The 13347-nt window shown below is 37.2% G+C and overlaps 1 protein-coding gene across 1 annotated transcript; it reads right to left on the bottom strand.

Annotated features, from left to right (window-relative positions):
• Positions 1-1672: 1672 nt before the first annotated feature.
• hkdc1 (hexokinase domain containing 1) lies at positions 1673-13096 on the bottom strand. The gene is made up of 18 exons (XM_079843070.1): positions 12871-13096; positions 10694-10856; positions 10385-10533; positions 9992-10111; positions 9717-9812; positions 9183-9282; positions 8791-8974; positions 8272-8427; positions 7467-7700; positions 7041-7345; positions 6599-6747; positions 6327-6446; positions 5431-5526; positions 5096-5195; positions 4757-4940; positions 4247-4402; positions 3585-3818; positions 1673-3498 (listed from the first exon to the last, which is right to left on the bottom strand). The coding sequence occupies exons 1-18, from the start codon at positions 12931-12933 to the stop codon at positions 3327-3329; spliced, it is 2781 nt and encodes a 926-aa protein (XP_079699196.1). The 5' UTR covers positions 12934-13096; the 3' UTR covers positions 1673-3326.
• Between the last annotated feature and the right edge of the window lie 251 nt (positions 13097-13347).

The raw sequence follows: 13347 nt of genomic DNA, 5'->3' as shown, positions 1-13347 counted from the left end.
AGTTAGCATTAGCGGGAAGGATTACGATGAGTAAACTTTTCCCTTCCTGCTCCATGAGGATTTGTGAACAGGAGCTGGCCTGGTTTAACTGCTTTGTTAAATCCGCTGGAAGATTAAATTAGTGAACACAAAAGGGAAATGTGCTGTTACCCCAAATAGAGTTTGGGTTAGTTCACCCAAAAATGAAAATTAGCCCATGATTTACTCACCCTAAAGTCATCCTAGGTCTACATTACATTCTTCTTTCAGACGACTATAAAATCAGAGTTATATTAAAAATGCCCTGGCTTTATAATGGCAGTGACTGTTGGGTCATTTTTGAAGTCCATAAAAGTGCATCTATCCATCATATAACTGCTCCACACGGCTCTGGGGGGTTAATAAAGGCCTTCTGCAGCAAAGCATTTCAGTAAGAAAAATATACATATTTAAGTTACGAGCGTAACTGGTGTGCAATGTCGTCAGGCGTAGCGTAAGCATTTTGAACTGCAAGAGTCACTACACTTTCCGTAAATTGAATATGGAAGGCAATTCGCCGGAAGCTAGATCATTTACTTCATAAAGTTTTAAATATGGATATATTTCCTACGCAAATGCTTCGCTTCAGAAGGCCTTCATTAACCCCTGGAGCCGCGTGGAGCAGTTATATGATGGATAGATGCACTTTTATGGACTTAAAAAATGACCCAACAGTCACTGCCATTATAAAGCTTGGAAGAGCCAGGACATTTTTTATATAACTCCGATTTTATTCGCCTGAAAGAAGAATGTCATATACACCTAGGATGGCTTAAAGGAACTGTATGTAAGAAATGTATTTCAATTAATCATAAAATCGCCCTGATATGTCACTAGACATTAAGCAGTCATGTTAATTTCAAATACTTATATCACTGACAACAGTAGTCCGGCCAGGATATTGTCATTTAAAAAGTGAAGTTGCAGCCCTCAACTGATGTTGATGTTGACATGTTGTGTTTTGGCCTGAAGCGCCACCCTCCACCTATCTACCAATCACAAAGTCAGTAGTGTTTCGGCATCCGGGTTGCCAGCTCTGCTCTAGTTACCACAGCTGCAGCTACAAACTTTTTGGATAAAAAATTAAACTTTACGAAACCTAAAAGACCTTGTTATGAATCAGAAAAACGTTGTGACAATGAAAAAAAAAACTTGCTGTGTAGGACTCGTCACTTGCCATTGGAAGCTCCTTGTAATAGCCTACGTTCCTGCTGGATCCTGCAACCTATCTGGCAACCTCGAGTCAGGGGGAGGGGGAGAGGGGATACACCGCTCTACAGTAATTTGAAAGTGATTGCAGTACCAGTTTTGGCCACAATCTTACATACATTTTCTTTAAGGGTGAGTATGAAACCTCGGGTGTGAAACCTCCCCCATACCACGGTCCAAACAGATGAAATTTAGTCTGACGAAAAGAGGTAGTCTCAGTCCGGATCAAACTGAACAAAGGTTCGGTTCGGGTCTAGTGTGAAAGCATTTTCTGTATGGTTCGGACTTTCAGACCATTTACAGGAAGTTCCTGTTTATGTTTAAATATTATAATGTTATTTTTAAATTTCATCTAGGCTATATTGATTATGAAAAGTGAAAAGATGCGCAATATGTCAGAAGACAGGTCAGAAATGATTTGGACCACTTCATTAAGTTTTGTTTTGTAGAAATCCTTTATTTAAAGTGAATTTCGTTTTGTATAAATTGTATCTTAATTTGAAACAACATTTAATCAGATAATTGCCTGGATTTAATAAATAAGAAGCAAATAGTCTATAGCAGACAACAATCGTGACATAGAGGCGCGGGAACGATCACATGCTTTGCTTCGCGCCTCATAAATAAACTGAAACTCAGGAGGCTACTTGCCTCACAGACATGAGAAATATGTGTATAGAAAGCTTGAAATGTCCACTTTTAAACGAAACAATTCGAAACGAAAAGAAACAGTCAAGCAATGCGCACTGTTCACTAGTTGCAACAATATGCGTCCGTTCATTCATTCTTGTCAAAGACGCTGACGTCAGACGCACGTCCGTTTACAAACCAATGTCAAGATGCAGTCCACATAGATGATGATGAGAGGACGTATGTCATGTAAAGTTCTTTAGTCCGCTCGCATAATTGCAATGTGAAACCAAACCAAAACTAACCAAATGTATAAAATGTATCAAAACATGAACTTCTTCGGTTCGGACCTTGGTGCGGACTTTCAGATGTGTAAATGCCCTGAATCACCTTTTGAAAATCTGTCAAATATATTTCAAACCTACATAGTGATATAGTATAGATATGTGGTGTTTTTACAACTTTGCTGTAGTCGGTTGACAGACTTTGGTAAAATACACAAGGGCCCGGTTTCACAGACAGGGCTTAGACTAAGCCAGGATTAGGCCTTAGTTCAATTAGGACATTTAAGTAACTTTTATAAACGTGCCCAAGAAAAAAACATTACTGGTGTGCATCTTGAGACAAAACAATGCCACTGACATATTTTAAGATTTGTCAGTGCAAGATTCTTTCAGTTAAAATAGCTCAAACATGCATTTTAGTCTAGGATTAGCTTAAGCATTGTCTGTGAAACCGGGGGTATATTGCCAAAAGTATTGCCCTTCAAATAATTGAATTCAGGTGTTCCAATCATTTCCATGGCCACAGGTGTATAAAATCAAGCACCTAGGCATGCAGCCCACTCTAGAAACATTTATTCTTATTATTAATGTTGTGTTGCTTAATATTTTTGTGGAAACTGCTAAAAAAAACACAGGATTATTTGATTAGGCTAATAGAAAAAACAGACTTTATTTGAAATAGAAATCCTTTGCAACATCATAAATGACTTAATATGGGTGTTTGGTCTCCAAGCTTCTCAGACAGCATCACAGAGCACTAGAGCAACATACTGTCATGACATTCCATTGCACACAGCCACCGCCCCCTTTAGTCCCCTTTAGTTTGGCCTCTGTGAGTCTTTCACTCTGACTGCCCATGCAAACTGCTCACTGAGTCTGAACAAAAGGACAACAAGAAAGAAGGCCTTCAAAGAGCCAATGTACAGTGAGAGTGAAACGATGCACAGTGAAAGTAATGTTTATTGCACTAATTAATACATTAAAAATAATAACAACAAAAAAGTATTAAATGAACATCTCCCTGGCAATGTCCCTGAATGCACTTATTTTGAAATGCAATGCAAAAAATAGATATAATTTTACATGCAAGCAGCAAACAACTGAGATTTCATGAGCATCATCATTTGATAAATCTATGTAATTACTTATAGAAACCCTGTACTCTTAAAACAACAAAAGCAGCCCTCAGAAAAACCCAGACCGAGCATCTAGCGAGGTTCTTGTTTCTCTATGATCCTGTTGTGCTACAGCCGTGATCAGGGCCGCCCCTTTCCCACTGCCATCCTCTGATAGGATGAAATCCACCTTACAATTCGGAGCGAGCTCTCTGACAGTGTCCTTTAAGATCGTGGAGAAGCTGTCACGAAAAGCGACATGTCAAGTTTAGGATATGTATCCAACACTGATCAAATGCAAGTAAATGTTCCGCTTATCTTTACTTACTGTGGATGTAACTTGTAAAGGGTGCCGTCCACTCCCACAGTAATCTCCAAATGCTCTAGGCCACGGTTCTCTCGGATTTTGTCTACGATAGCAGCCATTCCTGCACCACAGAGCTGAGCTGCTCGGCGGGAAACGGCTCCACACACTTCCTTCACAATAATACTGTCATCACATGTGCCGTCTAAGCCCAGACTCTGCAGAATGCTCCTCACTTGCAGTAGTGCTAAACGGTCACTAAGCAAATGGAAGAAGCCAAAGCATGAGTCAAATAAAGTACATTGTGTTACATTACATTGTTTTTACAACTTGTAACTGAGTAATATTTGACCAGTAGTACTTTTACTTTTACTCAAGTATTTGTCAAGTATTATTTTTTTTAGAAGGGAACATTTAAAAGATAAAAAAGTAGTAGGGAGAATCAATAAATTATGAAAAATACTGCCGTTGTGAAAATAACATGCAGTAACTGTAGTCTTAATTTTTGGAATCTGATTACATAATCCAGATTACATGTATAATCACTTGCTACCCAGCACTGAATATATGAATAAGACCATAAATAAGTTACTGAGTGCACCTTTATTATGAGATTTTGGTCAAGTTAAAAATGACAGTAGATGCCCAAAGATTTCATGTGACCGAAATGTCAATGGTTAATGTACCTCTCAATCTGTGAGAGGAACTTGGTCTCAAAGATGCCTTTGGTCTTCAGTCTCTCTGTGATGCGGCCACGAAACAGAAGACCACGTTTTGTGAGATCAATGAGAATCTGCCTTACAATCTCTCCCAAATACATCCCACTGGTCATCTTTTCAAACCTGTAAATGAGAGGACAACACATTAGATCATATTTGGAAAACCTGACACATTGTCAAGGCTTATTTATTTTATATAAATACTTATTCTTATTAATAATATTACTAAAAATAATAAATTATTATTTATATTTTTATAAAAATATGATTTAAAATCAATAAATAAACTATAATATTTTACAAAGATGGCATCATATTTTTGCTTATTTTTGCTTTTGGCACAGTTCATTACAACAGGTTGCTTTGCTTTGAGGAAATCTTAATAGTATACTGCCTCCATGTGGACAACTGCAGAAAACCTGCTGTTCAGATTACCATCAGAAAATAATATCACTGCCTAAAAATGGTAATCTTTACCTTTGTTTTCCTGCATTGAGCGAACCTCCGTCCACCTCTCGGTCATATCTGGTCCGAATGTCCTCAATATTATTATTTTCTCCAAATCCACCCCACTCAGTGTTTACACACATCTGCCCTCCATCACCCTCCACAAGCTCGATGTTCTTCATCTCCTCCATGTAACACACATTGCTGCCCGTTCCTGCAGAGTTAAGAATCGTACATGTGTTGAAATGTTGCATTCTGTAATGCTTCTTTTTTGCATGTGTTGGTTTTTAATCAGCAGTGAGGTTGTCAGTTACCATACAGCTTTACTGAAATACCAAGGAAAAACCTCGGAAATACATTAAGACTTACCAGCAATAAGACCGATCTGACATTTAGGGTCCTCATATGCACATGTCATCATTGTGCCAACTGTGTCATTCACTATAGCAACAATATCAAGGTCAAATTCCTAAAAAAGCACAAATTAAATCATAACCTCGCAATACAAATATCAGTAGCACTAAATAGTTTAATTCAAATAAGAGGATTATAAGCTACCATATAATTATTTATAAAAAAGAATAAGAATTGAAGTCTGAATACTCTGATTATATGAAAATGGAACATTAATATTGATGATGGTGCTTCTCTGTAAGTGGATGAGTGTCACTTCAAAAACTACTTGATGTTTGCTTTCCCCTCACATTTCGTCTTTTGATGGCCTCTCTCAGCATATCCACAACATCATAGCCCTCACAATCTGTCGCTTTGAAGCCTTTCGTCCAGCAGACCAGATCTCCCTAAACAAGTAGATGATAATTGAAGGATGATCAATCGAGAGTAGCATTTGTCTGTGCTTCAACAGTTTGTTTTAAGGTTTTTAAAAGGAAAACGGAAAATTCTGTCATTAATTACTCACCTTCATGTCATTCCAAACCTGTAAGACTTTCGTTCATCTTTGAAACGCAAATTTGAAATGATGAAATCTGAAAGCTCTCTGTCCCTCTGTTGACAGCTACACAACTACCACTTTGATGCTTCAAAAAGCTCATGAATTAAATGGTTTAGTCCAAATTTTTTAGACTTTTATTCACATAAACATTCATCAACCCACACATTAGTTGTGGTAAAACGGAAGCTCAAGGATGTTCGCTTGACGTGCGAGAACGAATGAGGTTCATTCTTGTGTTATGCAGCACATTTGAGCTTCCGCAAGAACCAATGAGGTTTTTTCTTGCGCGTCAAGCAAATTCGGTTGAGCTTCTGTCAATGTTATATGTGAATAAAAGCCTAAATTCAGTCTGTTTATCATATAAAGTGAACGAGTCTCTTCAGAAAATTTGAACTAAACCACACAATTCATATGGATTAGTTTTAGGATCTCTTTTTGAAGTGTCAAATGGTAGTTGCGTAGCTGTCAACAGAGGGACAGAAAGCTCTCAGATTTCTTCAAAAAGGTCTTCATTTATGTTTCGATGATGAACGAAAGTCTTATGGGTTTGGAATGACATAAGGGTGAGTAATTATGACAGAACTAACCCTTGTTGCGATAATTATATTGACAATTGAAGTGACCCAAGGTAGATGCTTTTTTTTTTACCTTATCAATACCTGTCTGACTGCATGGGAAAGAGAAGGTGAAGCCAAGAGGCAAACGAGTGTTCTTCATACCCATATAGTCCAAGAAATCCGAGATACACTGAACTATGTGGTCAAACAACTGGAGGAAAAAAAATTTAATCAGATTAAAATGCCTTGTGAACCTTGTACTGATACATTTCTGGACCCTATATAGTACATTGATGTTAAATATGTGATACTAATGTATTCATTTGCACCAAAATGATTGTGTTTTTGTTCATAGTGTTTCACCTCCTCTCCTGTACCCTGCATGATCTCCAGTGGGATGGCATAAATCTTGTTGTACATCCGGACTGAATTCCGCATACCAGTACGAATCTTAACCACCAACACACGGAAATTGGTTCCACCAAGATCCAAGGCAAGGTACTTTCCTCTTTCTGTGAAAATAACAACATTTAATGGTATAAAAAGTCAATCAACAATTAACATCATGTTCAGACTTCAGATTTATTCTGTTTTCTACTGAATATACAAAAAAAGGTCTCCCAACATCCCCTCAACCCTCCATAGAACAAGCAGTTTAAAGAAGGAATGTATAATATAATATAATACATATAATATAATATAATATAGTGATAAAAAATAACAAAAGTGCTAACAATAAATAATAACTCTAAATTCCCCAAAGATTTTATAACATGATTGCTGTAAGTAGGCAGTTTCCCTTTACCTGTCCCATCTGGAGTCCTGTAAACATATGTGGGCAGCATTTTGACTGATGCGGTGGGATGGGAGTCTTTCTTTAACCCTCGTTCCAACTCCACATGCATCTTCTTCTTCACTTCCTGGAGCTGAGTGGAGTTCAAGGCGAAGGCCGCCAGGGTATCATCAATCTCCTTACGTTGAGAAGCTAATCGCTGAGCCACTGCAGTCACCATAGCGGCACCTTTTGCGCTGCCACTTTCAGACAGCACAAAACGGACATGACAGTCTGACACCAGATGGCGGACCACCTTGTGGAGCCTCTTGGGGTACCTTTAAAATACAGATACGAGTATTAATAAACATTGTGGGTTTTAAAAAAAAACAAATTCTCCAATACAATTTCATACTAAAAACCTCCTTAGGTTTTACGCGTGAAAGTGAACTGACGTACTGTGGATGTGTTCGGTAGACCGTCCCATCCACTCCTACAGTGGTCCGAAGGGTCTTCAGCTTCTTGTTTTCTCTGATCCGTGTCAAGATGGCAGCCAAAGCGGCAGCAACCAGATTAGCTGATCTGAAGGACACAATGGTGCAGACATGCTGGACAGCAATGCAGTCGTCCTCACTGGGATTAAGTCCCAGGTCTTCCAGGATCTCCCTGGTGTTCTCCAAACCGCCTTTATACCTGGAAACATCCTCAGTTAGAATAGACCTTATTCACAGTAGTGCCATCTTTGATTTTTACTGGAATGGAAGCGAGGATGTGAAGGATTGACATACAACTATTCAGTGGGTTTTACTGTTACTTTATTTAATGTGTTTTTGGATTGTTCTACTGACGAAACACTGCAAAATGATCTTTTCAAGAAATGTCATTAGACAAAAAACTCCAGACATAATGGGCCGTGGATAATCATAAGTGATCTAGGAGCTTTGTACAGCTTTTTACAGCGGATGCCATTGAAAACAAGGTAAGTCTATCCATCACAGCCTCGCTTTCATACCTGTCATTGCGCTGCTCTGAATAAGGTCTATAGGTATATTTAAACCCCCATCTAAACATGCACCAGATTATCACAAACCACCAAAATGCAGATTAAGCCAGCATGAAAATTCAAGTCTTTTTAGCTGGGAAAATTCCTAATCTTCTCAAATAATCACGTTGGCATAGGATTCCTCATACCTAGAAAAATACTGTATATTGCTTATTTTAACCCATCTAATATCAGTTTATACTTGTGAGCATGGAATCTTACTGTTCAATCAAGCAGATATGGTTGGTCTGGAATGTTCCTTTGGTCCTGAGAGCATCACTGACTTGGCCACGAAACAGTAGACCCTTTTTGGCCATCTTCAGCAGGATGAGTCTCACAAGCTCACCCATGTACATCCCACTCACCATCTTTTCAAAACTGGTTACAAAGTTACAGAGTTACAAATGTAATACATAGACTACAAAACTTGAGGGGAAAAAATGGTGTTATAAGCGCACTCATCATTTGGGAATAACCTTCAGTAAGAATGGAATAAATCAGAGGTGCCCAAACCTTTTACTATGAAGGGTCAAAAACAAAAATTGATAGAGTGATGGAAGTAAATGTTGCATTAAACATAAAGCAAAAAGATTATTATAAATGAAGGTATGCTTCAATAGCATGTTTTCTCGCCCTTCTTGTGATATATGATGGGCCAAATCAAACTTTGGTCCACGGGCCCTGATTTGGGCATCCCTGTGTTAAAGCAATCTTATGACTTGCCCATCAATAAGGACTTACAGCTGTTTTCCTGGATTAATTGAGGCGGCATCAATTTCACGGTCAAAACTTGTGATGAAATCATCAAGCACACCATCATCTCCAAATGCCCCCCATTCCGTATTAATACACATCCTGCCTTCATCTCCTTCCACGAGATCAATGTGTCGCATTTCCTCCATGTAACATGCATTAGTGCCAGTACCTGTAGAAACAGATTGCGGCAATAAATCAAGCTTTTAATTGTCCTTATTATAGGAGACAGCTTTCTTGCCCTCTCACTTTTGCAGGATTCTTATGAGTTTTAGCGGTCTTTTACCTCATGAGGCAATACAATTTGTGTGTGTTTTTATTTCATTTTAAACCTATTGTGAGAAAATTGTCCAGTCCAAAAGTGTCCAGTGTGGTCTTACCTATAATAACCCCCACCTCACAGTTCTGGTCATCATATCCACAGGTCATCATGGCCCCCACCGTGTCATTGACCATAGCCAGGACATCCACGTCAACATCCTTCACACACACACACAGACAACAGAAAATGTAAACTGTGGAGAACTGCTGCTCTGCAAATTTTCGCAGGCAAAATCCAGTCATTTTTAATAGGAATTCACAAGATTTGGAATTTCATGTGAGGGTGATTTCCACATGCAGATTGCGCAACAGCTTCAAGCGTCACATGAATTTTCAGTGTTGGCAAACGGAAAGCTGCTTGGTTTCAATGCGACTGTGTGAGCTGTGCTTCATGCATTGCTACATTATTGATAATAGACAATGGAACTTTTTTTGCTTGGGAAATTTTAAGCACTCAATTGCAAGTCCTGAACACCATTCACCAATACCAGCTGACTACTGTGTTATGACTTCTAATTAGAGTAGCACCCGTTGGTTTCTACTTTCTCATTTTGTTAATTGGAAATGATGAGCAAAGAAAATGGCATTCATACCTCAACTTTACGGATGGCTTTCCGTAATGACTGCACCACATTGGTCCCTTGAACACCTCTCACCTTGAAATTCTTTGACCATGACAGCAAGACGCCCTGTGTCAACACAAACAAAGTGGGTCAGTGAGGAGATAAACTGATATGAATGTCTGCTCTTCCATTTCAGTGGTTTATTGATAAGAAAATCCACTCAATATCTCAATGACTTGATAACCTAGATCCAATTAAAACAGCAATATAACATTTTATATAAACATGTCAGAGTTCAGTTGTACCTCATCTATTTTAGACTGTGCACATGGGAAAGAAAAGGTGAAGCCCAGAGGTTTTCTTTTGTGATTAATGTGGTGTTTCTGTAGAAAAGACTTCAAAGATTCTGCCACATGGTCAAAAAGCTGCAAGAAAAGACAGGCATTCAACACATTTAATAAAAAGATTTTATATGATATAATCTGCCCCTTATCCATGTTATTATCTACAGTGACTCAGATGTGGAATGCACACGCAAAATGCATGTATAAATACGCAATTGCTATATTTGCATTTGTATAAATTCTATAAAGACTGACACCAAAGTTTATTCAATATTTTCTTGTTAACATCATACTGGAAACAACTTACAATCGGTTCCTTATTGTTATAATTCATATTTGTGAAGCAATAATCACCTCTGTTCCTCTGCCATTAAGGATCTCTTCAGGGATGGGAAAAGTTTCACTTTCCATCTGGACTTTCCCCTTCCCATCTTCTGAAACCTTCACCTGTAATACTTTAAATTTTGAACCCCCCAGATCCAGTGCCAGAAACTCGCCCTTCTCTGCAGGAGAAACATGAAACAGAACAGATGTAAAGATATCATAAACATTAACAGATTATAATTATTTGATATTACTCAAATGCAGTGGTTCTACAACTTTTTCTTGTGTGAAAATGGTTACAGTTGTAACCATGAAGTGGCCATGCGTCATGTCAATCACCTGAGCCATCGGGTGTTGAATAAACATGGGTCGGGAGCATCTTCACTGCAGCCGTAGTGTTGCTCTCATTTGACAGTCCTTTCTCCATCTCCAGCCGAAACCGAGATGATATGTCTGCCAGCTGTTCATCTGACAGGCGCATGGCATACAGATATCGGTCTACCTGTTGATAAAATACAATTATATTAAACACTACAAGCTTTGAGCGCTCTTCTGTTGCCTTATTTAATTTTATTATAAATGAAATGAACAAATTCTTAAGGAATGACAACATAAAAATGACCTAGCAAAAAATAGTACTAATATTATCAGTGATGCATGCAATTATATGACATAGTGAAAGATAATGTAGGTGTGTTTCTTGAGATAAAAATTATACTGCTGTAAAATGACAGGAAAACATGTGGACATACATTTGATCCAAAGGCTTGCACATAAACTTAGTTTTGCATACAAATGTTCTATCCCTATGATGTCTATATTGGTGTTCTTTATGAAACTAACAATTTATTCATGTACACAGTACCTGTCAAAAGTTTGGAAAATTACAATTATTTAATGTTTTAAAGAAGTCTCTTATGCTCACCAAAACTACATTTATGTAATCAAAAATTCAGTAAAATGTAACAATATTATTACAAATTAAAATAACTGTTTTCAATTTGAATATATTTTAAAATAAATGTGTCAGTGTCACATGATCCTTCAGAAATCATTCTAATAGGTTGATTTAGTGCTCAAGAAACATTTATTATTATCAACATTGAAAACAGTGAAAACTGCTTAGTATTTTTGTGGAATTAGTGATCTTTTTTTCAGGATTCTTTTATGAGAAAGTTCAAAGGAACATTGTAATTGTTTATTACAATTATTTATTAAATTAAGCATTTATTAAATATAAATCTAATATATAAAATATAAATGTCTATACTGTCACTTTTAAAATAAAACATTAAAATAAATTTTATATTTTAATAATAATAATTTTTCATAATATTTCTACATTATATTTTAATAAATAATGCAGCCTTGGTGAGCCTAAGAGACTCCTTTTTAAAAAAAAAAGTAATGTTCCCAAACTTTTGACAGGCACTGTATATTTTAATGTATTTATTAGGCATTTGAATGGATAAAGAAAAAACAAACAAGTATCCAGCATACATCCCAGCTAACACAGCGAACGTTCTCAGAACTTTGGCTAATGTTCTGTCAAGGTTCTCTTGAACTTTCTTCCAGTAATGTTAATAGAATGTTTGTTCAAAGTATCTGGTCTTTAATGTTCTCAAAAACCTTATTTATACATTGTTAATCGAGCATTCAGAAATAATGTTTTCATTATTTAATGGGAACATTAGCAAAATGTTTTTAGAGCTCCTTCAATACAGCTTAAAAAGCATCCCAGGATGTACCTTTGCTCCCTATTCCCATCCTTCCACTTGTGTCATTTTATCACGTTGATGACTTAGTAAAGTATAATAATAAAGAGCGAGCAGGCGTGTCCAGCCTTTAACTGGAAATGTATAATAGATAACTTCATAGTAAACTATTGAAAGAATGGGGGATTAAATAAAAAAAAACCTTAAAGATATACATATAAAAAAGAAGAGGCGAATGCCCAATAAGCTACAACAAAATAGTCATTGTTTAAATTACAGCTCACAACAAGGTGTGAACTTTCATTGAGATGAAAATCAGTTTAATAAATGCAGATGAGGAGGTCAAGGTCCTCTCTTTCTAGTCATGCTGTCTGTTATCTGCCCACAAGCGGCATGTGTGAGAAGAGTTAATGATTCCACAGGCCATAGTGAAATCACATTCATCATCAACACTAAGCAGCATCTGACAATACACTGATAGAGTTACACTCTTACTGTCAGCGCAGAAAAACACAAAACAGAACATCAGACAACTTAAAGCAACTTTATCATGGCATACAGGGCATTATTTTGTAGAAAATATGGTTGCACTTTATTTTACAGTATGTGCACTTACCTAAGAAAGTACTGGGTAATATAAGGTAACTACATGGGTTCAGGTTAGGTTTAGTACCTAGTTATTACCCAGTTACTATAATAACATATGAAAAGGACTGTAAATAAAGTGATACCAAAAATATAATATTCTGATGGAAAGTTTGTCTAAAAACACATTTTAACAAGCAGTTCATGAACAATTACCTTCTTGATCTGATCCTCCTGGAGCTTTGAGAAGTAAAAGGACAGCAAATGGACCGCAAACATCTTGACTTCCTGTACCTCAGATGAAATGTGATTTACTTATTAAAAAACTAAATTAATCATCAGATTGAAATGATGTACCTAAAATCCCTCTGAATCCTCAGGAGCAACTAGTTATGAGTGAGAGAAACTTTTCTTCTAAGCTTGTATTTCACTAATCCTGAGTAGTGTGCCTGCTTTTCCCTCCCCTTTCACAGCTAAATAATTAATGGCTAAGCCTCGTCCGGCCCCTCTGCTCTCCAGTCTCTCCTAGCAATGTGTTTGGATTCACTCCAAACAGCAGGAGCACCTTAAAACAATCACGAGCGAAACAATAGATCAAAAAGAGTCCTTTCTGTCCGGTTCGAGTTCAATATGTAAACATCATTCATAAGAAAATGAAAGAAACAGTGAGAAAAACATGTTAAATGCCTTATC

Source organism: Gobio gobio, assembly GCF_949357685.1.
Source record: "Gobio gobio genome assembly, chromosome: 18".
Lineage (NCBI taxonomy): Eukaryota > Metazoa > Chordata > Actinopteri > Cypriniformes > Gobionidae > Gobio > Gobio gobio.
The sequence above is the reverse complement of the archived record's forward strand: the minus strand, read 5'-3'. Positions and strand labels throughout refer to the sequence as shown.